Consider the following 24,668-nt stretch of genomic DNA (forward strand, 5'->3'; position numbering starts at 1 on the left):
CGTAAGTACCTCTCCTGGAGTATTCCACCAGGCGGCAGGTGACTACTGTGTTACAAACTTATTGAGTTTCTACATTAGAGTAATAGATATAATTCAGGAGAGGGACAGATGGACAGATTGTGTCTATTTGGATCTGAAAAAGGCTTTTGATAAAATACCACATCAGAAATTGCTATTGGAAATAAAAAAAAACATAGGTGGTTTACAGGGAGAAGTACTGGATTGGATAGCAGACTTCTTAGAAGACAGTGAAAGGAGAACAGTGATAAAAGGTGAAGAATCAAAATGGTGTAGACTTATAAGTGGAATTTCATGGCAAGGAGGTAGTAGGCACCTACTTAAATGATAATTTACACCCAGTGAGGTGTAATAGCACTAGTTTAGGGGGTGCTGTGAACCTTCCATTAAAGCTAGCTGTGATCTTGCTGAACGTTTCCCTTTGTGTCTCACAAGTCAAGGGGGCAGTCATAGCCTGCCCTCTAAAGACAACTCTCCTCCACACAAAACTACATGCACTTACCACACATACACCCTTCACTTTATAAATAAAATTGCCTGCCCCACTAATGGGCGAAAGCTGAATAGCGCTTCCTGCATACTCTTCAAGTGAGCCTACAGGCACTATAGGCATTAATGGAAAAAAAAAAAAAAAAAAAAAGGCAACTCCAGACCCAGCTTTGGAGTCCCCTTCAGGGGAGGGGACCAGAAATGTCCCCAGGTCAAACTCCTCTTCTGATAATGACCCCAAATGTCTTGACTCCTCCCTCAACTTTTTCTACATTAACTTCTGCAATATTTGCAGTCTTAGATCTAATTTTCAATCTGTGGAACACCACCTCTCCTCTACTAAACCTCATTTTTTCCTCACTGAAACACAGCTGTCTGAGGCAACTGACAGTAGCCCTTCTCTATTCCCTCCTACTTTCTCTATTCTCATTTTTGTTCCAAAGCTGGATGTTGCGTCTATGTGTCTTAACTTAGCTTGCTCTCATGCTCACGCTCTTGAATCTTCCAAGTTTTCCACCATCTGGCTTCGACTCAATAGTCATTCTATAACTAAATTCATCTGTGCTGTCTTTCTCTCCCCTAATTTCTCTGACTATAGTAAATTCTTTGACTATTTAACTTCCAAAGTGGAGCACATTCTGTCTCTTTACCCTTTCGCTGAGATTTCCATTCTTGGAGATTTCAATGTTCACCACCAGGTTTGGCTTTCCTCTCTCTTCACTGACCACCCAGGTGAACTAGCCTTCAACTTTGCTATCCTCCATGACATAGAGCATCTGGTGCAACACCCTACTCATATTCTTGACCGTCTTGGGGACACGGTCAACATTCTTAATCTCTTCCTCACCTCTAATCTTTCTGCTAATGCTGTCACCCTATCATTGCTGTTGGGCTCCCCCGATCACAATCTCATTTTTGTATCTTGTCCTATTTCTCCAATTCCTCCTCAGGATCTCCCAAAGCAGAGGTACCTCTGGTGTTTTGCCTCTGCCAGTTTATGGGACCTGAGGAGGTATTATGTTGATTTTCCCAGGAATGATTACTGTTTCTCTGTCAGAAACCCATCTTTTTGTGCTGAACGCATGACAGAGGTGATAGTGTCTGGCATGGAGGTGTACATTCCCCATTCTTTTCTCAACCCAAATCTTCTAAACTTTTTGTTTAACACAGCCTGTTCTCGTGCTATACATGATAGAGAGGTTGCCCATCTCCTGAATCCCACGCACTTTATGTTTCTGTCCAGAATCATGCCATGTCTGTTCTTGAACTTGCCAAACACTCCTTCATGAATAGAAAATGTCAAAATCTTTCAAACTCAAACTCCCCTCGAGACGTCTGGCATCTAGCCAAAAACATCTCCAATAACTTTACTTCTTCATCTTACCCTCCTTTATTTCATCCTGATGGCACCACTGCCATCTCTTCTGTCTCTAAAGCTAAACTCTTCTCTCAAACCTTTGCTAACAACTCCACCTTGGATGATTCTGGGCTTGTTCCTCTTTCTCCTCCTCCCTCTGACTATTTCATGTCTTCAATCAAAATTCTTCGTAGTGATGTTTTCCATGCCCTTGCTGGACTAAACCCTCTGAAAGCTTATGAACGTGATGGGGTTCCTCCTATTGTTCTTAAAAACTGTGCTTCCGTGCTTGCACCTTGTCTGGCCAAAGTCTTTCAACTTCGTCTATCAACTTCTATCTTTTCTTCTTGCTGGAAGTTTGCCTACATTCAGCCTGTTCCTGAAAAGGGTGACCATTCTAATCCCTCAAGCTACTGTCCATCTTTCTTTTTTAATTTTTTAATCTATCCTGAATAGGAAGATTCTTAAACATCTGTCACTTTACAATCTTCTATCTGATTGCCAGTATGGCTTCTGTCAAGGTCGTTCTACTGGTGATCTTTTGGCTTTCCTTACTGAGTCTTGGTCATCCTCTTTTAGAGATTTTGGTGAAATTTTTGCTGTTGTGTTTAGACATATCAAAAGCTTTTGATAGAGTGTGGCACAAAGCTTTGATTTCCAAACTACCCTTTATGTTTTCTATCCTTCTCTTTGCATCTTTATCTCAAGTTTCCTTTCCAACTGTTCTGTTGCTGGTGTGGTAGACGGCCACTGTTCTCCTAAATGTATTAATAGTGGTGTTCCTCAGGGTTCTGTCCTGTCACCCACTCTTTCTACGAGTATTATTCATTAATGATCTTAACCAAACTTCTTGCCCTATCCACTCCTACGCTGATGCTACCATCCTATATCTTTCCAAGTCCTTTCAGAGACGACCAACCCTTCAGGAAGTCAACAGATCATGCAGGAATGCCACAGAATGCCTGACTTCTGATCTTTCTAAGATTTCTGACTGGGGTAGAGAAAATCTAATAGTTTTCAATGCCTCAAAATCTCAATTCTATCATCTATCAACTCAACACAACCTTCCAGACAACTATCCCCTCTTCTTCAGTGACACTCAACTGTCTCCCTCTTCCACACTGAATATCCTTAGTCTGTCCTTTACTTATAATCTTAACTGAAAACTTCACATCTCATCTCTTGCTAAAACAGCTTCTATGAAGTTAGGCGTTCTGAGGCATCTCTGCCAGTTTTTCTTGCCCTTCCAACTGCTAACTCTGTACAAGGACCTTATCCATCCCTGTATGGAATACTCTTCACATGTTTGGGGGGGTACCACTCACACAGTTTTATTGAATAGGGTGGAATCAAAAGCTTTCATCTCGTCAACTCTCCTCCTCTGACTGACTGTCTTCAGCCTCTTTCTCACCGCCAAAATGTTGCATTTCTTTCTATCTTTTATTGCTATTTTCATGGTAACTGCTCTACTGATCTGGCTAACTGCATGCCTCCCCTCCTTCTGCAGCCTCACTGCACAAGGCTTTCTTCTTCCTCTCATCCCTATTCTGTCCAACTCTCTAATGCAAGAGTTAATCAGTATTCTCAATCATTCATACCTTTCTCTGGTAAACTCTGGAATTCCCTACCTACTTCTGTATTTCTGACTTTCTACGACTTGTCTTCTTTTAAGATGGAGGTATTAAGACATTTGCTCCCTAATTTTGGCTAACGCATTTCTTTCTTCTAGAGAACTAGCACCAAAGTGGGTCTTTCTTTTTATATATATATATATATATATATATATATATATATATATATATATATATATATATATATATATATATATATAAGTCCTGGCTCCAGTAATGTTCATAGGGTATTATTGATATGGTAGATGAGGATGACAGTTATATAAGGTTAGTTGCAGATGATGCAAAGTTACTGAATTGAGTGCAGAATGACATGAATTGTGAAATGTTACAGGAAGACTTCAGTAAGATACATGAATGGAGCAAGAAATGATAAATGGAATTTAATGCAAAAAAAAAATGTAAAGTGATGGAACTAGGGAAACGTAAAAGAAGACAGACAAGATCTTACACTATGAGATTATTATAGATTTGGAAAACAAAAGAAAAAAAAGATCTTGGTATTACAGTAAATGATAATTTTTCACCAGAAAAACACACAAACAATATAGTTGGGAAAACATAAGAGTTGCTAAGAAAAATTGAATGAGCTTTTACCTACATAGATGAAGAGATGATGAAATAACTAATTGAATACATGATTTGACCTAAAGTAGAATATGCTGCACTCGTGAGATCACCACATAATAAAAAAGATATAAGGAAGACGTAACCAAATTGGTTCCAAGATTGATAGACCTAACTTATGAGGACAGATTAAAAAGATTAAAACTTCCAACATTGCAACAGAGGAGAGAAAGAGGAGAGGAGACCTAATTTCTATATACAAGGCATGGAAGGGGATGGACCATGTCGACAAAAAAGACTTATTGGTGTGGGGCTCAAGAAATACAAGAGGAGACGGCATGAAATTGAAAGATTGCATGTAGAAGAGACATTAAAAAATATAGTTTTTCAAATAGAAGCCTAGAAATATGGAAAAATTTGGATAAAACAGTGGTTTAAGCAAGAAATACTGTTGATGACTTTAAGGCTTAATTGGACGACTATACATATGGAGACAGGACAGCACGAGCACAGCTCTTTTCCTGTAAGATACAACTAGTATACACACACACACACACACACACACACACACACACACACACACACACACACACACACGTAGTGTAGTGGTTAGCACGCTCGACTCACAATCGAGAGGGCTGGGTTCGAGTCCCGGGAGGGGCCAGGCAAATGGGCAAGCCTCTTAATGTGTGGCCCCTGTTCACCTAGCAGTAAATAGGTATGGGATGTAACTCGAGGGGTTGTGGCCTTGCTTTCCTGGTGTGTGGGTGTGTTGTGGTCTCAGTCCTACCCGAAGATCGGTCTATGAGCTCTGAGCTTGCTCCGTAATGGGGAAGACTGGCTGAGTGACCAGCAGGCTACCGAGGTGAATTACACACACACACACACACACACACACACACACACACACACACACACACACACACACACACACACACACACACACACACACACACACACACACACATGGCCCGGTAGCTCAGTGGTCAGAGCGCTGGCTTCACAAGCCAGATGACCGGGGTTCGATTCCCCGGCCGGATGGAGATATTTGGGTGTGTCTCCTTTGACGTGTAGCCCCTGTTCACCTAGCAGTGAGTAGGTACGGGATGTAAATCGAGGAGTTGTGACCTTGTTGTCCCGGTGTGTGGTGTGTGCCTGGTCTCAGGCCTATCCGAAGATCGGAAACAAAGAGGTCTGAGCTCGTTCCGTAGGGTAACGTCTGGCTGTCTCGTCAGAGACTGCAGCAGATCAAATAGTGAATTACACACACACACACACACACACACACACACACACACACACACACACACACACACACACACACACACACACACACACACACACACACACACACACACACACATAGTAAGAAGCTGAGAAAGGGAAGATGTCTGAGAGATATAAAAAAATATAGCAGAGATGTATTGAGACGTGGAACAGTTTAGATGAAGAAGTAGTGTCTGCAACGAGTGTGCACACTTTTAAAGTAAGATTGGATAAGTGTAGATATGGAGACGGGGCCACACGAGCATAAAGCCCAGGCCCTGTAAAACTACAACTAGGTAAATACAACTAGGTAAATACACACACACACACACACACACACACACACACACACACACACACACACACACACACACACACACACACACACACACACACACACACACACAGTTTGAGTGAATTGGATAAGTGTAGATATGGAGATGGGGCCACACAAGCATAAAGCCCAGGCCCTGTAAAACTTCAACTAGGTAGATACAACAACTAGGTAAATGCACACACACACACACAAGCCTCTTAATGTGTGGCCCCTGTTCACCTAGCAGTAAAATAGGTACGGGATGTAACTCGAGGGGTTGTGGCCTCGCTTTCCCGGTGTGTGTTGTGTGTTGATGTGGTCTCAGTCCTACCCGAAGATCGGTCTATGAGCTCTGAGCTCGCTCCGTAATGGGGAAGACTTGCTGGGTGACCAGCAGGCGACCGAGGTGAATTACACACACACACACACACACACACACACACACACACACACACACACACACACACACACACGAGTTTGAGTCATGGGCATGGTGAGACAAATGGGTGAGCCACTTAATGTGTTGCCCATGTACATCCAACAACAACTACTGTATTTGATGGCTCATAAGATGCACAGGCTCATAAGATGCACAATGTTATGGTAGACATTGAAATGAAATAAAAGACAAATTAGCAGATTTAAGCTCTGAATATGAAGTGAAGGATTTCACCTGACATTTGAAGACTCACATGTATTTAAATCATTATTAGATCATAATATTTTGCATTTAAAAACTTTGATCTTTGCTAGTAGGCTACACATGATCTTTGCTGTGACTTGTGAGATGTAAATATGTACCGGGCATATAGTGTTGACAGTGACAGTGAGAGAGTCAGAGACTACAGGGCTAATAATCATAATTTCTTTTACCATAATTTTTTTTACATGTATGGAAGATAAGAATGTTAAAAGAAAGGTGCAATTTTAATTGTATGAAAGTGTATCTTACCTCAAGTAGTAATGGCATCACACTAAAGAACACAGTGAAGCTTGCCTGTGTCAAGATCAAGATCACCAACAATGACTGCATTTGTTTTGATTCATACAATGCGTGTTGCATGGTCACTTGACAAATTCTGCCTGACTGGTGTCATTCAAATTGAATTACCAAAAAATGTGACCTATATGTATTGGTACCTTGAAAGAAAGAGTTGTTTTGTGTAGTATCTATCATCACTTTGTTTACATCTGCGAAGATGTTTAGGGTTTGATTTTGGAGCCTCTTGCCACCAACCAGTGTCTCAATACTGAAACTTGGCCTCATAGGACACAAGGTCATTCCCTGAGACTTTTTTTTTGGAGAAAAAGGTGTGTTTTATGAGTCATCAAATGTGGTAGGTACATGGTGTAACTGAGGAATTGTGGCCTGACAGTCGTTTTGTGGTGTGAGTGGTCTCAGTCCTTCCCAAAGATTGGTCATTATGAGCTTTGAGGTAATTTTATAAGGTAACGACTGGCTGAGTGATCATAGGTGAATATTACTCTGTCTGTAGTTACTTGGTAGAAAAAATAATATAATGTATGTCCTTATATATATGAATCAGTTTGACTTTTTAACATAGATGAAATTGTAATTGACCAATCTACCTTGTTTCAGGTCATGAATTTTCCATTGTCCAGAAAGAAGTCTCAGACCTGATTGAAGGACATATCCTTGTGGGTCATGCATTACACAATGACCTGTGCTCATTGTACCTCAGCCATCCACGCTCCAACATTAGAGACACGTCTAAGTATGTGTTTGATTATCAGCACATTTATTTCATTAGCTGATATCTGAAGTTATTGTATGTACAGAGATTTTGCATTGGTTCAGGTCTGTGTACTATTCATTTTTAGAATTGAGTCAGTCTCTCTCTCTCTCTCTCTCTCTCTCTCTCTCTCTCTCTCTCTCTCTCTCTCTCTCTCTCTCTCTCTCTCTCTCTCTCTCTCTCTCTCTCTCTCTCTCTCTCTCTCTCTCTCTCTCTCTCTCTCTCTCTCTCTCTCTCTCTCTCTCTCTCTCTCTCTCTCTCTCTCTCTCTCTCTCTCTCTCTCTCTCTCTCTCTCTCTCTCTCTCTCTCTCTCTCTCTCTCTCTCTCTCTCTCTCTCTCTCTCTCTCTCTCTCTCTCTCTCTCTCTCTCTCTCTCTCTCTCTCTCTCTCTCTCTCTCTCTCTCTCTCTCTCTCTCTCTCTCTCTCTCTCTCTCTCTCTCTCTCTCTCTCTCTCTCTCTCTCTCTCTCTCTCATAGAAGCATCTAAATACAGTGGACGTTCTTTTAAGAATATTCACAACTCCCTCAAGACTAGAAAGTGTTATGTTTGGTTTTCTTCAGTTATACATATATTTATTGTGTTCACTGCTTTGTTGACAGATATAAAGGCTTTAAACGTCTGTTTGGAGGCAGAACCCCCAGTCTAAAGAATTTGGTAGAACGTCTCCTAGGCATCCAGATACAGCAAGGGGAACACAATTCTGTAAGTTTTGATGTGTATGATTATTGAGGAATGATTGACTCTATTAGTTTAGAATTAGTGTTAACACATACACTATCCCCTTATTTACCATTTCTTTTAGGCTAATCTCTAAATTTTAATTACCGAAATTGTATAGATGATAAAGCTGCTTTGTCTTATGTGCTAGATAGGGAGAACTACTTAGTTCCGTTCATACTTATAAACCTCATCTATAGACAGTAAAGTTCCTGTATTTTATGATCTTTCCTGTCTCCTGTACACTAGCACTGTTCTCTTTTCATAGGGAACTTATCTTACACTTACGATATCTACTTTGATGTTGCATATCATTCTTGTTATTTCATCTTTATCTATTTCATCTTGGTAGCTGAACCATTCCAGGGTACAGCATATTAGTACTTCCACAATTTTTTCATAATTTTTTTCTCCCATTAAGAAGAATGCTACATGTTTTATAAATACTTTTGTAGGTCTCACCTTCTACCATGTTCACAACTTTGACTCATTGTGGAGTTTATTTTACTGTGCAAAAAGTACACGCAGTTTTAGTATTTCTTTTGCTATAGCTTCTACACTAACTATGCAATATTTTCTGAAGATGAAGATAACATGTACTTTAAGAAGAAATCATTGTAAATGCTAAATGTTCATATATTTTATTGTAACAACTTTGCTCCTTGTGATTACCTTGTATATTACCAGTTCATCATAAAATACTTGATCTCCCCTAGGTTCAAGACGCTCAAGCAGCCATGCGCCTCTACACCATGCATCGGAGGGAGTGGGAGAAATCCTTGCCAAATAAGTACAAAAAAAGACACTTGATGAAAGGCATAGCTTTAGTTGGGAATAAAGAACAGACATCTGGAGCTTCTTCAGGTAATTAAGGCTTCTACTGAAAATTCTAAATCACAGGAAGAATATTAGAAATCTAGTAAATAGTAATAATTTATATTAGTTATTATTGAAGTGGTTTTTACATGACAGAGATGGTTTAGCTGGTTTTCGTCCACTGAATGCCACAAAACTATGGTTCAGTTTTTTTGTATTTATTATTTGTTGCTTATGAATATGCTTGTTAATGAAATGAAATGAATTCATAAAGATTTATTGTGTATGTATTTGGGTGTACTTTTGGTATATATGTATTTCTTGTTATTTTTAAAATAAAAAGGAAATTTGGATAAATGCTAAAAACTTCATTAATAAAAGGACTGAAAATAAAAAATGTTTTCATAATTTGATGTGTGAGAAGCAAATGTTATGTGTACATTGATATTTTAATATTGTTTGTACACACTGCAAAAAGAAAGTTGGTAATCATGCACATATGTTTACACTGATTGGTGTCATTGTACTGAGAACATTTTTAGAGTATAGATGTGATTATTGGGTGTTGACCATAAAATGGTGAAGCGTAGTGCAGGCAGCAGGAATGAGGATGGACTGATTCATCTAGGAAATTACACAGCAAGACAGGCTAAGGAATGATGATGTAAGGAAAGAACAAAGTGGAATAGAATATATAGTTGGATTAATTGTAAGAAGCCAATTAAGATGGTTAGGTTATTTAATAAGAATGGATGAGAACAGAACAGACTGTAGCCAGCAAAGGATCCAATGGAAGACTGAAAATGATGGAAAGGCACAATGTACAAAGCTGTGGTTACCTAAAGGATGATAGTGGAACATACTGAGGAAGAAAGGCTATATATAGAGAGAGGAATGGATGACATTCTTGTGGGACCACAACAGAGGGGAAACCCAATCTGGTGTATGGTGGGAAAGCAAGGTGTCATTCTCATTGTAATATGGACATAGTTAATTTTGCAACATGCAGTTTCTTTTGGGCATTGGCCTCTTAGCATATACAAGTAAGTCACTAAAAATAACCATTTTATTTATTTCAAATGCACCATAATCTGAATTATTTTGAGGTTCATATTAAACTTTTATTTAACTTATTTTGTGTTGACTATTGCATGCTTTCATGTACATTTGTGATCTCTTAGGAGAATAACAGGAAGTGCCCACTTTCTTGTTTAGTCACAAATATTACTCAAGACACATTACTGATGAGAACATTCAGCCTGCCAGAAGACAATCTACCATCATCTTCATGTTACAAAGGATGACTGGCATGCTCCCCATCCTCACTGAACACTGCTGGGTTCCATGCAGTGAGCAAAGGTTATAGAACAAAGATAGAAGAACTGTTACCAAAAAAATTCAACCTTAGGTCATCTGATGTGTGCATATGCTATCTAGCACCATAACTTTACTAAGGTAGATCCTGTTGCTTAGTATTTGAAAGATCAGACATCAAACTTAATGGCTAAAACCCATACTTCATGTACTGTATCTTATAACTCATGTGTTGACATGTGAATGAATGAAATAATTAATTCACTTACATTTTATTATTATACAGTTTATACATATATATTTTTTGAGATAAAAAGTTTAAACTAAATGGAAATATACATGAATATGAACATAATTTATTTTGTATGGAACACTTAAACTACGTCCAGGTTTTCCATATTCTCGTATTAAACTAAAATATTACATAGAATTGCCAAAACTTGTCATGGGTAACTTAGTTATGGCTCATTAATATTTAGATAACTGTAGGTAGATTCAGTAATTCAATAAATAAATGACATACATTTGATATGTGGATCATGCCAAATAACTCATAGCTAACATGACTTAGTTACATGTACTTTGTTTGTAGTGGATATATAAACAGCATATCACAACTAGGTATCCATAACATAAACACTTGATATAATGGTAGTGGTGACACAGCATACACACAGATACTAGTCATGTATATGTAACAAGGTGATATGACTTCACCTTGCACTCAGAAGCCATGAGAAAGACAGCAATGGTAATCTTTTAAGAAGTTGAAAATTTCAGAAGTCCATGTACTTTGTAATATGCACTGAAATAAAATTTGTGGGTATCACAACAGCACCAAGAGGAGTATGATCCACTCAAGTTGGATCACTAGTGAAACTGATATAAGACAAAAGTAATTACAATAGACTCACCACATAAAATACATCAGTTTGGTACAGTATACTGGAAGAGTGATGACACTCAGTCTTGAGTAATTTTGATTAATGTTTTTTTTCTTTTCTTTTTGTTTTAGTGATGTGAATCTATTAGTTGTAAGTGGTCAGATATTTAGGTATATATATATTCTTTATGAAACATGTTTAGAAATCATATTTTGAGTCATTACTATGTACCACTTGCTTTGATTATATTCAAACCACTATAGAATATTATATAGAAATTCTCTCATCATTTTAAGGATCTAGCCAGAACTGAGAATAGTTTTTGAAACTTTTAATTGACATGTGGATGAATTTTTGATTAGTACTCATAATACTTTATTATGTTGATGTAAATTAAGTCACAATGTAGTAATAGTTGCCATGGCAATACATAATTTCATAATTCCTTCATAGTAAATACAATGCTGAAACCACTGATTATTAGCCACACCAAAATTCCAAAACTCAGTTTTTACATTAACTATTTAGGTTCCTATCCAAGATGTATGCTGATTAGGACTTATAAGGAGATTACGGAAGTTGTGGATGACCGAGATTGCTCCATGACAAATATCAATACTTAAACATCAGGTAGTTTTCATGTACATCCCATCTTATTTTTTTTCTGATTATATATACTGTACTTTATCATGGCAATATGATTATAAGTAATGATGCTATCTATGACATGACTTACTATGTAGATCATACTATCACTTGAGATCCACTATCCCACTTTTTTGTTCAAATTATGAAACAATTTGTAAGCAAATTCACAAAGTTACAATGAAATTTTAATGCTAATACACTTTGCCATCAATTATAATTAAGTAGGCAGGAAAAAGGGAATAGCTTTCTAAGACATGAAGATAACTATAGGGTTGTGGAATGATCCAACATTTTATAGTGTGAAAGCAGAAACAGCAGCTAATAGAAATGTAATTATAGGTATAGAGAATAACATATTAGTTAGTGGCTCTGAAGCCATTCAAGAATAGCCAGCTTTTGCACTCATGAACCTGAATTATGGTAAAAAAATGTTGTATAGTTACATCATTGATGAAAATTTGATAAGCTAATTAATATTACAGGATTCACAAGTTTCATGAAGCCCCTTGAAATTCATACTTGGTATTTTGTGTTTTTCTAATAGCTGCCAATTTTGAGACATTAAGCTGTAACACTGAGCATTTCTAATATGCTATGGGAATAATATATTTGATGCTTATCCCTAGTTTATACACTACTGGCCACCCAGTCTCAATACTGCATGGAGGATGCTTCATTTTTGCTACCAGAGTAGTGCTTAGTACACATAACAGCTACAGTCTAAAATACTTATGCAGTACACTACCTAGATAGTCTTCAGTCTTAAGTATAGCAGGTAGTTGTAAAGGAAGTTCAGTTTTCCCTTGATGCAATAGGTGGCAGACATGTTACAGTTGAATTCTCTGTGGGGGATGAGCAGCTGAACAGGTAATTCCTGCAGGTTTGGAAGAAGGTTTTAGCAAGTTGTTTATAAACATTTCAGCAGTTTAGAGAGATGCAGAGAGTTGGCACTTGAGGCACAGCTAAATGTGTTGTATGGAACGTTCTGGCTGGGTACGAGGGTTTTCGGTCCACTTATAGTACTGAGGTAATGGCCGAAAATTTCATTATATGCTTAATTATTTATTGTGACAAAATATAACTATACTTTGTGAACTTCTAACAATAAATTTGTTGTAATTACTACATAATACAAAACTAGGCTTCTCTTTGGTATACTGTGTCATGGGATATCTTGGTGTCTGATGTCAAACTTGATTATTGAATGTTACACAAATTCACGTTTTGACAAATGTTGACAATTATTTTGATGAGGCAGCTCTTGATAGTTTATTCATTGGATTGTGTAGCATGTTGTTCTGTTGTGTACAATAGTGTCATGTGCATGAATTTATGTTAGTTATGTTATGAATGAATGTACCACATAACATCATGTCATTCACCAGAATACAGCCCACTATTCATTGCATTGTGCTGTAGTGCTTGTGCTTCTTATCAGAAATAATTTGCACTGTGCTTGGAGTGCAGAGTGAATACTGTGCCTTGCTTTCCAACATTTCCCTACTTGGTGCATATGCTACAGTGCTGCACTTGGTAGTGTGCTGTGGTGCCTAGGAAATATATAATGTCTTTTGTGGATTTCGTAGTGAAACAAAGTGCCATATTATTAATTATAGTGCTTTGCTACTTACTGTGCATGTGCTTCATTATAGATACATTACTGATGAGAGTTTTAGTGCTTGCAGAATGATTGTGCTTCCCCTTACAATGTGCACTGTGCTCTTTAAGGTATAACTGTCAGAGTTATGTTCAGTGCCTTTCTAGTGTGCTGTGCACTGTGCTGTGCTAATGTGACTATGATTGAGTTGCATGTAGTGTGCATTTTTAGTGCTGTGCTTTGTAGTGTGATGCTAAGAAGTGTTCATACTATAGTGTGTGGTGTAATTGTGCTTCAGTGCAGTGCAGCTATTCAAGTCTTGTCAGTGCCTTACTGATACAAGATGTGCATTTTGTTGTGCATCTTGTGCTTCTTTGTGCCTTGTGTGCATGATTCCATTAAGTTAGTGCTCAGTGCTCCCTGTGCTTTCCAGTGTTTTGAGTTACTGGGCAGTGATGTGCCGTGCATTCCAGTGTTGGGCTGCTTGATGCAATGATCAGTGTTTTGTGGTGTTTTACAGTGTTTTCTTTGTGAATAATGCTTAGTTATTAATTTTCAGGACAAATACTTCGAGTTAAAGAGCTGTTGGGTCCAGTAAATAACACCATAAGACATATATCCAAACAATCAGATACGTGAACAGAAACATGATAGCAAATATCTGAATTGTCACTATGAATGAAGAAATAATTTGAAATATGATCATCACATTTTAACTACTGAGCATTAATACTACAGCTGCAAGTGCTTCAGTCATCTCTCTCCATGGACTGCTCTTCAGGTATGTACCTATATGGCATGTTAATTAGCTTTTTATTTACAGCCAATTATCACAGCTTTAGTTTCAGAAGATTAATAGGATTTCATCAAAATATATATATTTTTTTCATTTAATCAATATATTCTCTGGGGAGAGTCGATAAAGCATGTGACTGCAATATCTGGTGCCCCTACTCTGGTCCTCTGAATGAATAGGTAGTAATTCACGACTCCTCCCGAGGGGATGCGGGAGTCCTGAGCAAGACGTCCCTTTAATTCCATTCCACTCCTATCAGCAATTACCCAGGAAAGATACTTCTTTATCCCACGGAGAATAGTGGCTACCTCAGTTGCTGTTTTCACGTTCCATCTTCCACCCGCCCTGGTGTTGCGCTGAGCGAGGTTGGGAGCAGAGGGGCGAGGTAGGGGCCGTGCGTGAGGTGGCGGGGGGCGTGATGGTGATGGGAAGAATGTCTAGGTTGTTGGCAGAGGAACACGGGGCGGGAGTCACACCTACGTAGTTGATGCAGCCGCTGTCACTCTCAGACCGTTTGAGCTCGCGGATGATCTGGTCGTGTTCGTCCAACAGGCGCTCCAACTCCGTCAGCCGCGCTGCTGCTTCCGTCTGCCAAAAGAAAAGGGAACCAGTTAATACGTTTGTAGTAACGCATGACAGAACTACCGTAAAAGATTATTGTGATTGATCAGTTTGTATACTGCTGGTGTAGGTAATAATTATTGCCTGAGGGAACCTAAGACCAGGTATTGCGGCCACGCACGTAGTGATCCGCAGAGCCTGTCCTGTTGTTGTCCGTATTATTGGTGAATGTAACATGGCAAGAAATAGTATCAGTGCTTTAGCCTCAAACAATGAAATGTATTTCTGGACGACCAGAAGTAAAATGATCGTTACTGAAGGAACGCCGCGAGGTTCGTAACTCATCTTTAATAAGAGGGGTCGGGAAGGGCTGCTGTTCGGCTTTGTTGTAGAGTTTCCCCATCCTGGAGGCTGGGAGTGGAGCGGGAAGTCCGCTCGTGGCAGTAACAACAACCATGGAAATTCCTGGGTGTCTAAACTTATCCCTACCATGTCACACACACACACACACACACACACACACACACACACACACACACACACACACACGAGAAAATTTCACAACTATCAGGTCACAAACACGAATAGGAATGATAATAGTGAAATACCATGATCATTAATGTATTATTTATGGAGGTGTGACTTAAGACATAATTTTTATCAAGTCAAATGTCAATAAAGGTTTCGATCACATGTTGCATGGCAGAGGATAAGAACGGTGTTAATTTCGTACTTGTTAAAAGTGCATGGGATCTTGTGATTATAAAGCCATTATTATGTCGATTGACATCTGAATAATCAGTGCATGTCATATCTATACATTTGATTTATTTTTAACTTATTTACTTTCATTTTAGTTCAAAGGCAGTGCAACATTTTTCTTTATTTTCTTTACTTTTTTTCCTAGAATATAAAGTTTTGTATTAGAAAAGTCCAGAGGCAGTAGGAGGACCTGTTTCTTAAACTTTTCCAATTTCACCAAGAACATCTCTAGGTATCGACTTTACGTTGGTCCTCGGTAAGTGGCGCTTACTTAGTTCCCATGCCGCCCGCTGCCCTTGGTCCCGGCCCCAGCTCCCACGCTCATGCCCGCTGCTCAGCCTCGCCAGCCAGCCCTTCACCAAATCCTACTTTATCATATCCTTTAATCTATAACCACGAGGGTTTTCAGTCCCCTGCTTTCCTTTACCCTCCCGACATGATCTCTTCTGTAGAGGAAGGCGCCTTCATTTCACTATCCATCTCCACATGTAACTAAAAGTTGGCATCACTACCAACTTACCAATACTTTCGGTGTTAACATCACACAACCTTTTTATTCTTAATATGACATAAGGCTGAAAACAAGCCCTTTTCAAAATTGGAAGCATTTCCCTTAAAACCTTGAAAAAAGGCTTCCTGTTTTCCTCTCTGAAAATCTAACATCGTGAATCAGCATCGAATCAGGTTCTCTCTCTAAAGATGATTGGAATCTCATAATCATACCCGTGTTCTTTGGAAAAAAAAATTAAGAATAACAATATTTCATCTCTGCCATCGCCCTGATCTTTTTCTTTTTCCGTCAGAGTTCAGAAAAATCAAGTCCATCGTCATGACAACATTTGCGATGATATAGCAGTGCAGTCCCTTCCTGGAAACAACAATACTCGACACAAACCCCCTGTGCACCGTTTCTCTCGTTGTTCGTTGTTCTGGGTGGAAATATAAAAATATGAACTTGCCGGTAGGAAACTATATGTGTGTGTGTGTGTGTGTGTGTGTGTGTGTGTGTGTGTGTGTGTGTGTGTGTGTGTGTGTGTGTGTTTACCTGTTAGCACGTTTTTCGAAACAATTGATTATGGTATTATTTGCCACATTGTATTATCACGAAAGGTATTTAATAATGAAAACAAAATAAAACTGAGGCTTCAGTACTTTTAGAAATTATGCAAATGTTCTAATTACCTTTATGCTCAGTTTCTCTGTCGAGGGACGTGGAAAATCGCTTATGTTGTTCGCTTTTGGTCGTCTACTGCAAAATTTCCACCGGCGGATTCTCCATCAACTTAGCGAAGGAATTATTGCTTTGTAGGCGAGTGGGATTTGTTCTCTCCTGGCACAGTGCAATAGTTTCTCATTCACAGGATTTCAGTAGTATAGCGTGCCCTCCATAAAATTTCTCTCTCTCTCTCTCTCTCTCTCTCTCTCTCTCTCTCTCTCTCTCTCTCTCTCTCTCTCTCTCTCTCTCTCTCTCTCTCTCTCTCTCTCTCTCTCTCGTACAACCTTGAAAAGAAAGTTTCAGTCGAAGTACTTTTGTTTATTTTTCTCTCGAAACCTTGTATTTCTTTCTCTCCAGAGTCTCACAATAGGAATAAATAAACTATTATCGTGTACATTTATCCGTGAGTAAACAATGGATCAGTTTAAGTTCGAATTTAGGTTTTCAGCGCATATAATAACTCTAAAGCGCATTAACATAGTAGGTAAAATTAGAAAAATGCAGGACTTAATCGTGGAGAGTGGCAGGATACTTTTAATACTGTAAATTAGTTGCAAATCTGCGCGTGTCACAAATGAAAATTCCCCTCACTTGAAATAAATCATATTTTCTGTCGCTCTGTTAATATATATGATAGTCTCTGAAATGTATTATAGCTCATTGCGAGAATTGTACCTACACAAACGTCCTTACACACACACACACACACACACACACACACACACACACACACACACACACACACACACACACACACACACACACACACACACACACACGACATGCCAGAAAGAGTGAACAACTACATAAATTTGTTTGCGGACGATACGAAACTGTGCAGAGTTATAGAGCAAAAGGAGGATTGTGAAATACTGCAGGAAGACCTAAATAAGATCTGGGAATGGAGTAAGAAATGGGAAATGGAATTCAATGTGAACAAAAGTCATGTCATGGAAATGGGAAAGAGTGAAAGACGACCTGTGGGAATCTATAAGATGGGAGATGGAGTAGAACTGGAGAAAGTCAAAAGGGAAAAGGACTTAGGAGTGACGATGGAAGAAAACAATCAACCAGTAAGCCATATTGATAGAATTTTTAGAGAAACATATAATTTGCTAAGGAATATTGGAGTAGCATTTCACTACATGGACAAAGAAATGATGAAGAAATTGATAAGTACTATAATAAGACCCAGATTGGAATATGCAGGAGTAGTGTGGACCCCTCATAAAAAGAAACACATAAGGAAATTGGAGAGGCTACAAAGAATAGCTACAAGAATGGTTCCAGAATTTGAAGGGATGACATATGAGGAGAGACTAAAGGCTATGGATCTACCAACCCTGGAACAAAGAAGGGAGAGAGGAGACCTGATACAAGTTTATAAATTGATCAACGGAATGGACCAAGTGGATAATGAGAAACTGATCCTGAGAGAAGAATATGACATCCGAAGCACAAGATCGCATAGTAAAAAGCTGAGAAAAGGAAGATGTCTGAGAGATATTAAAAAATTAAGTTTCCCGGAGATGTGTTGAGACGTGGAACAGTTTAGATGAGGAAGTAGTGTCTGCAACGAGTGTGCATACTTTTAAAGTAAGATTGGATAAGTGTAGATATGGAGACGGGGCCACACGAGCATAAAGCCCAGGCCCTGTAAAACTACAACTAAGTAAATACAACTAGGTAAATACACACAGGGGCCGCCGTGGTACAGTGGAACCATGCGTGCTTTGGGGTCCGAGTGGTCTCTAAACGCATGGGTTCGAATCTTTTCCACGGTCTGAGTGTAGGTTGGGCTTCCTCACTCGGGGCAACGGTTTCCTAGCGGATAGGCTTTGAGATAGGAAGTACCCCAAAATTACCCCTTTAGCCCATAAATTCCTGTGGAAAAGCCCACATGGTACACACACACACACACACACACACACACACACACACACACACACACACACACACAGCCCGGTAGCTCAGTGGTTAGAGCGCTGGCTTCACAAGCTAGAGGACCGGGGTTCGATTCCCCGGGTGGAGATATTTGGGTGTGTCTCCTTTCACGTGTAGCCCCTGTTCACCTAGCAGTGAGTAGGTACGGGATGTAAATCGAGGAGTTGTGACCTTGTTGTTCCGGTGTGTGGTGTGTGCCTGGTCTCAGGCCTATCCAAAGATCGGAAATAATGAGCTCTGAGCTCGTTCCGTAGGGTAACGTCTGGCTGTCTCGTCAGTGACTGCAGCAGATCAAACAGTGAAACACACACACACACACACACACACACACACACACATATACGTTTTAAGAATTTTCATAAGATAGTCTTGAAGGCATCATCTCCATACAAATGACTTGCGAATCCACGTATGAGGCGATAAGAGAAAAAAATAATATATTTCTGCAAGGAAGCTGAGCAAGGAAAACGTCCATTACGGGCATTGGTTGTCCTCAGCAGTTAATTAGTCCGTACCGTGTTTTCTTGCAGCGTAAATTACCCAACGCTTGTATAGACTCCACCGAGCACTGCGTTTTTTTCGTTTATTGATTAGGATCCATAAATTTGCTTAGTGACTTGAGGAATGAGACAAAGCATTGAGGGTCCCATCATTGCCCACAACTGCTGCGGTTTAAGTCTGGCTTTGATTGATTTATTTTAGATGTGGTTTCAACACGTGTTTGTTTTGTTATTGACGGTCCTGCTTCCTCATCCTTTGACTATGCAATAAGAGCACCAAAAGTAAAGCTGTCATAAATAAGAGACGCTGGTGTGGAATGTTTCTTTCTATTATTTTAATTCATTCAGGTTCGTATAGTCACCCCGTTTTACCTGCCTGCCTGCCTGTCTGTCTGTGTGTATTTACCTAGTTGTAGTTTTAGTTTTACAGGGCGTGGGTTTTATGCTCGTGTGGCCTCGTCTCCATATCTACACTTATCCAATTTTTCTTTAAAACTATGTACACTCTTTCCTGACACCACTTCCTCATTCAAACTGTTCCAAGTCTCAACACATTTTTGCGGGAAACTAAATTTTTTAACATCTCTCAGACATCGTCCCTTCCTCAGTTTCTTACTATGCGATCTTGTGCTTCTAAAGTCATATTCTTCTCTCAGGATTAGTTTCTCATTATCCACTTGATCCATTCCGTTAATCTATTTATAAATTTGTATCAGATCCCCTCTCTCTCTTCTCTGTTCCAAGGTTGGTAGATCCATTGCTTTTAGTCTCTCCTCATATGTCATCCCTTTAAATTCTGGAACCATTCTTGTAGCCATTTTTTGTAGTCTCCAATTTCCTTATGTGTTTCTTTTTATGGGGGCCCACACAACTCCTGCATATTCCAATCTAGGCCTTATTTTAGTACTTATCAACTTATCAATTTCTTCATCATTTCTTTGTCCATATAGTGAAATGCTAATCCAATATTCCTTAGCAAATTATACGTCTCTCTGAAAATTCTATCAATATGGCTGACCGGTTGATTGTTTTCTTCCATTGTCACTCCCAAGTCCTTTTCCTTTTTTACTTTTTCTTGTTCTACTCCATCTCCCATCTTATAGATTCCCACTGGTCGTCTTTCACTGTGTGTGTGTGTGTGTGTGTGTGTGTGTGTGTGTGTGTGTGTGATAATGTTATCGAAAAATTTCAATAGGATGTTGATGAAAGATAGATCTTGGAATATTTAATCAAGATTTCATTTGATTAAGTTTGTAGGTAAAAGGATTTATTCCTCGTAAGCTCCTTCAGCTTTCTTCGCGATACAAGTCTGCTGATAACATTTACCATATTTCATACATCTCTCTCTCTCTCTCTCTCTCTCTCTCTCTCTCTCTCTCTCTCTCTCTCTCTCTCTCTCTCTCTCTCTCTCTCTCTCTCTCTCTCTCTCTCTCTCTCACACACACACACACACACACACACACACACACACACACACACACACACACACACACACACACACACACACACACACACACACACACACACACACACACACTTTTACAGATTTGAAGAAAAAGGGAATAAAGTTTGTGGTGAACCTAGGATGTATTCGTATTTTTTCTATGGTGTGTTAAGGCATGGGAAAAATCTAAAATAAACTCTCCAAATAACAAGGTGGCGAGACAATGACTACTACTACTACTACTACTACTACTACTACTACTACTACTACTACTACTACTACTACTACTACTACTACTACTACTACAATAACCATTCCTCCTCCTCCTCGTCCTCTACCTCCTCCTCAACCACCACCACCACCACCACCACCACCACCACCACCACCACCACCACCACCACCACCACCACCACTCCTCCTCCTCCTCCTCCTCCTCCTCCTCCTCCTCCTCCTCCTCCTCCTCCTCCTTAGTCACTGAACACGGGCAGAAAGTTAACCTACCCACCCAAACTTTATTACACCTATTACCATTTGAGCGCCAGCAGGGGCGAGCACTTTGTTAGTGACTTTTCCAGAGAGTCGGAGCACAATCACGCATCCAGATATGATTTCCAGGGAGAGAGAGAATTCCTGGAAAACCGCGTCCCGTTGTCATGGTAACGGGAGGCGACTAGAGGGGAGGAAAGGAAAAGGAAAGGTAACCAAGGAAATATGATTAGATGTTCTTCTTTTTTTTATCATTATATATGTTGCCTCTGTTCGCTAACCCTCAGGTATCAGCGTCAGAGTTATTTGTTGTTGTCTTTGTCTCTGTTTGCGTTGTGTTGATAAGACAGTGAGTGGCATTGACAGCAGTGGTGGTCCGAGCTCTCGTGCGCTTATACATACATAGTACTTTTTTTCTGTTTTTGTTGGTTTGGGCAAATAGAGTACGGAAACAGTTGCTTTATTAGATTTTCTTCTATTCACCGAGAAGAAAATAACGGGGAGTGGAAAAAATGAAATGAAATGAGAGCAAAAATAAAAATATGAAATTATATATATATATATATATATATATATATATATATATATATATATATATATATAGAGAGAGAGAGAGAGAGAGAGAGAGAGATGTAGTACGAAGGAAGGGATATGGAGGATAGGAAAGAGAGACGGAAAGGATTAGAGACATGAGAAAAGAGAGCAAGAGAGGAAAAGGATGAATAAAGGAACAAGAGTAAGAGGTCACCAATATCTTCCCTTTTACTGACAAACTCTACATCTCCTTCCTGTTTATGTACTTTCCTCCTGCCTACGACTTAAGCTGCTTCAAGAGACGACGGTCAAGACATTTCGGAAAATAAATTGGCTTCTCTCTCGTTTCTCCTCCTCCTATTTTCTTTTGGTAGTGGCATTGAGGCGTCTTTTTTTTTCGCTTTACTTTTTTCCTTTGGCCAATCCTCCTGACACAAAAAAAAGAGAGAAAAAAAAAGGAGGAAGGAAGGAGGTTAAGGAGACAGGAATGGAGGAGAGTGGGTAAGGAAACAAGGACATAGAAAAGAATAAGAAAGAACTGAGAGATAAAGAGGAAAGGTAGAAATGAAGGAAAGGAGAAAAAGAAAACTAGAAGTAAGGGAAGATGTGAATAAAACAAGGTAAGGACAATAGGAGAGCAAGGAGGGATATGAGGAGAAAATAAGGAAGGAAAGATAGAGAAGAAAGTGAGGAAACGTAATAATGATTGAAAAGAGGAGAATAACAAAACTGGAAGGAAGGGAAAATAAAAAAAAGGCAAGAAAATTGGAGGAATAGACAGTAGTTGGAAAGGAGGAAAATAAGAGGGATATAAGAAGGAAGGAGGGGAAGGAATGGAAGGAGTGGAGGTACAGAGGGAAGGAAGGGAGAGGGGAGAGGGGAGGGGATAGGAGACAAGATAAAGAGGAGGCCTTGTAGTGTTGAGGCTCTCGGACTGTTAACCCCGCTGAGTGACACCCATTTTGTTCAGTTCCTCTCTCTTACCCTCGCATTTTACCGAGATTGTATTCTTGTCATGCGGATCTCTCTCTCTCTCTCTCTCTCTCTCTCTCTCTCTCTCTCTCTCTCTCTCTCTCTCTCTCTCTCTCTCTCTCTCTCTGATTTTCTATGACGTCATTAGGTTTTTGTTGAGTCCTTAATATAGGCTAAGGCAGGCTTCTAACTTCACCGCCCACGGCCTTCATTTTTTTCTCTCTCACGGTCTTCTCATTGCCTCCTCCTCCTCCTCCTGCCCTTCCCTCTCCCCCTAAGCTATGCGGGTGAAGCAGCAGCGCGGAATTGAGTTAGGCGGCGAGGCGAGGAGAGGGGATGGGTGAGCTTCCGAGGAAGTGGATTTAAAAAACTTAGTAACTTTCCTCACTCCGTGGAATTAAAATCTCTGGCTATTATCACCGTTTTGCGCATCAGCTGACAGGTTCTTCCTCCTCCGTCACTCCCGCGCCGCTCATTTTCTTGACCTTATAGACTATCTGATGGTTTCAAGATGGCGGCGACTGGTTTTCTATTGTTCCCGATCTGTGTGGTGTTAATGAGTACGGTGCGAGTGGTTCTTTATTTATTGGGTATAAGAATGGAGTTTTCAAGACATTTATTTCTTTTGGTTAACTCGTTTGTCTATGTTCGGGGATAGGTAGGTAACTTTTTTTTTTGTTGCAGTTTTTGTTGCTCATGGCCGGTTTTACCTCTTACAAAAAACTATCTGATGTTTGGGGGTTCTAGTGAGAGGTTTTCTAGGTATTGTCTCCGGTTTGTCTGGTTTTAGGATTCCGTCGAGTATTGCATGCATTAGCTGTCTCCGATCTGCCTGATTTTAGCGACCCTAGCGAGTGGGTCTTCAATCATTGTGTCCGATCTGTCTGATTTTGGAATTCTAGCCTGTGGATCTTGATGAAATGGCTTCTATCTGTCCAGTCATCTGTAAATCCAATTCGAAGAAATTAGATTAAAGAAGCGGGTGAAAGATTTCTCGAGTTGCGACGTTTTTTTTCTTTTTTTATTTATTCATTTGTCAGTTTTTTATTTGTTGTATTTATTTCATTTATTTGTTATTTTTTCTCGACGAAATAGTGCAGTTTGTTCAGTGCGAAGCGAGTGCAGATTCTACCGATGCATCATATTGAGACCCTGCGAGGTAGTCTTAAAGGATCACCTACAGTTTTTGTTCAGGGCCGCCTTACACCTCAGCCTTAACAAAGTCTTGAAATCTTGCACAAAGCCAATAGTCTCGCTCCGACTCATGGAGTCAACAACGCTCGGCCCCGGAACACTATTCCCTTTGTTTACTTTTACCAAACATGCTTTAGTTTACCTCTTGACAATTGTTTGAGTCTGTGAATGGAAATGTACATGATGGCATATTTAGGAGAAGGTTACAATGAATTTCCTGTTTTTACACGTAGAGTTATAAATATAGGCAGGGAGCAGCAGGTAAGGCGTGGTGGCAGCGTGCGTATGCCAGACGAGGCTCACTAGGTGTCAAAATAAGACGCCACACTTTTTACTGTTTATTGAGTCTGCCAACCCCATCTCTAACGAAACACTTCGGCGAATGCTAAAACAGTAAAAAACAAACAAACACAAGCTTGTCTGCTTTATGATTCTAATAAGCAAAGCGTTGATAGTGTAGAAATTTCATGCAAAAATGTGCGATGTTAGTTTTAGGTTGTGAATTATCTAAACTTCGCTGTCAGCAAAATCATTTAAAGAAGGAAAGAAGAATAGCGTGGTTCGTCTTGTGATCCCGTTGTGTGACAAGTCCAGCTCATCTCTCAGAATCAATACGTCGATAAGGATACATTTTGCAACAGCTGGTGGAGGAAAACACTTAAGTCAGAGGATCCCAGCGACGCGTAGTACCCTTCATAGATACCAACCTCTGCTCCCGACGCGCCGCCCCTCCCACTCTTTCACCTCACTCATGTATATACTAGTCACCCCGAGGTGCCCACGACGGAGGCGTGTGGCCAAGTGGGTCAAGGCTCCCGTGTGGCTTAAGGACCTGATAAGTGTTGGGGGTGCTTGAACCCGCTGACACTAGTCCACCTCCTTTGCC

General features: G+C 39.8%; 2 protein-coding genes across 5 annotated transcripts in view; one reads left to right on the top strand and one right to left on the bottom strand.

The window, feature by feature from the left end:
* LOC123499138 (RNA exonuclease 4-like) overlaps nucleotides 1–9,327 on the top strand; it is a 35,437-nt gene extending 26,110 nt beyond the window's left edge. For all 4 annotated transcript variants that reach the window (XM_045246793.1, XM_045246795.1, XM_045246794.1 and 1 more), the window contains 3 exons: nucleotides 7,245–7,380; nucleotides 7,997–8,099; nucleotides 8,831–9,327. In XM_045246793.1, coding sequence (XP_045102728.1) covers nucleotides 7,245–7,380; nucleotides 7,997–8,099; nucleotides 8,831–8,986 — 395 coding nt within the window. In that variant the 3' untranslated portion in view covers nucleotides 8,987–9,327. The remainder of the gene's footprint in view (nucleotides 1–7,244; nucleotides 7,381–7,996; nucleotides 8,100–8,830) is intronic.
* A 1,177-nt stretch (nucleotides 9,328–10,504) lies between these two features.
* Nucleotides 10,505–24,668, bottom strand: part of LOC123499139 — a 66,375-nt gene continuing 52,211 nt past the window's right edge. Inside the window, exon 2 of the mRNA XM_045246797.1 lies at nucleotides 10,505–14,757. Coding sequence (XP_045102732.1) covers nucleotides 14,479–14,757 — 279 coding nt within the window. The 3' untranslated portion in view covers nucleotides 10,505–14,478. The remainder of the gene's footprint in view (nucleotides 14,758–24,668) is intronic.

Source organism: Portunus trituberculatus, chromosome 49 (genome assembly GCF_017591435.1).
Source record: "Portunus trituberculatus isolate SZX2019 chromosome 49, ASM1759143v1, whole genome shotgun sequence".
In the NCBI taxonomy this organism is placed as follows: Eukaryota; Metazoa; Arthropoda; class Malacostraca; order Decapoda; family Portunidae; genus Portunus; species Portunus trituberculatus.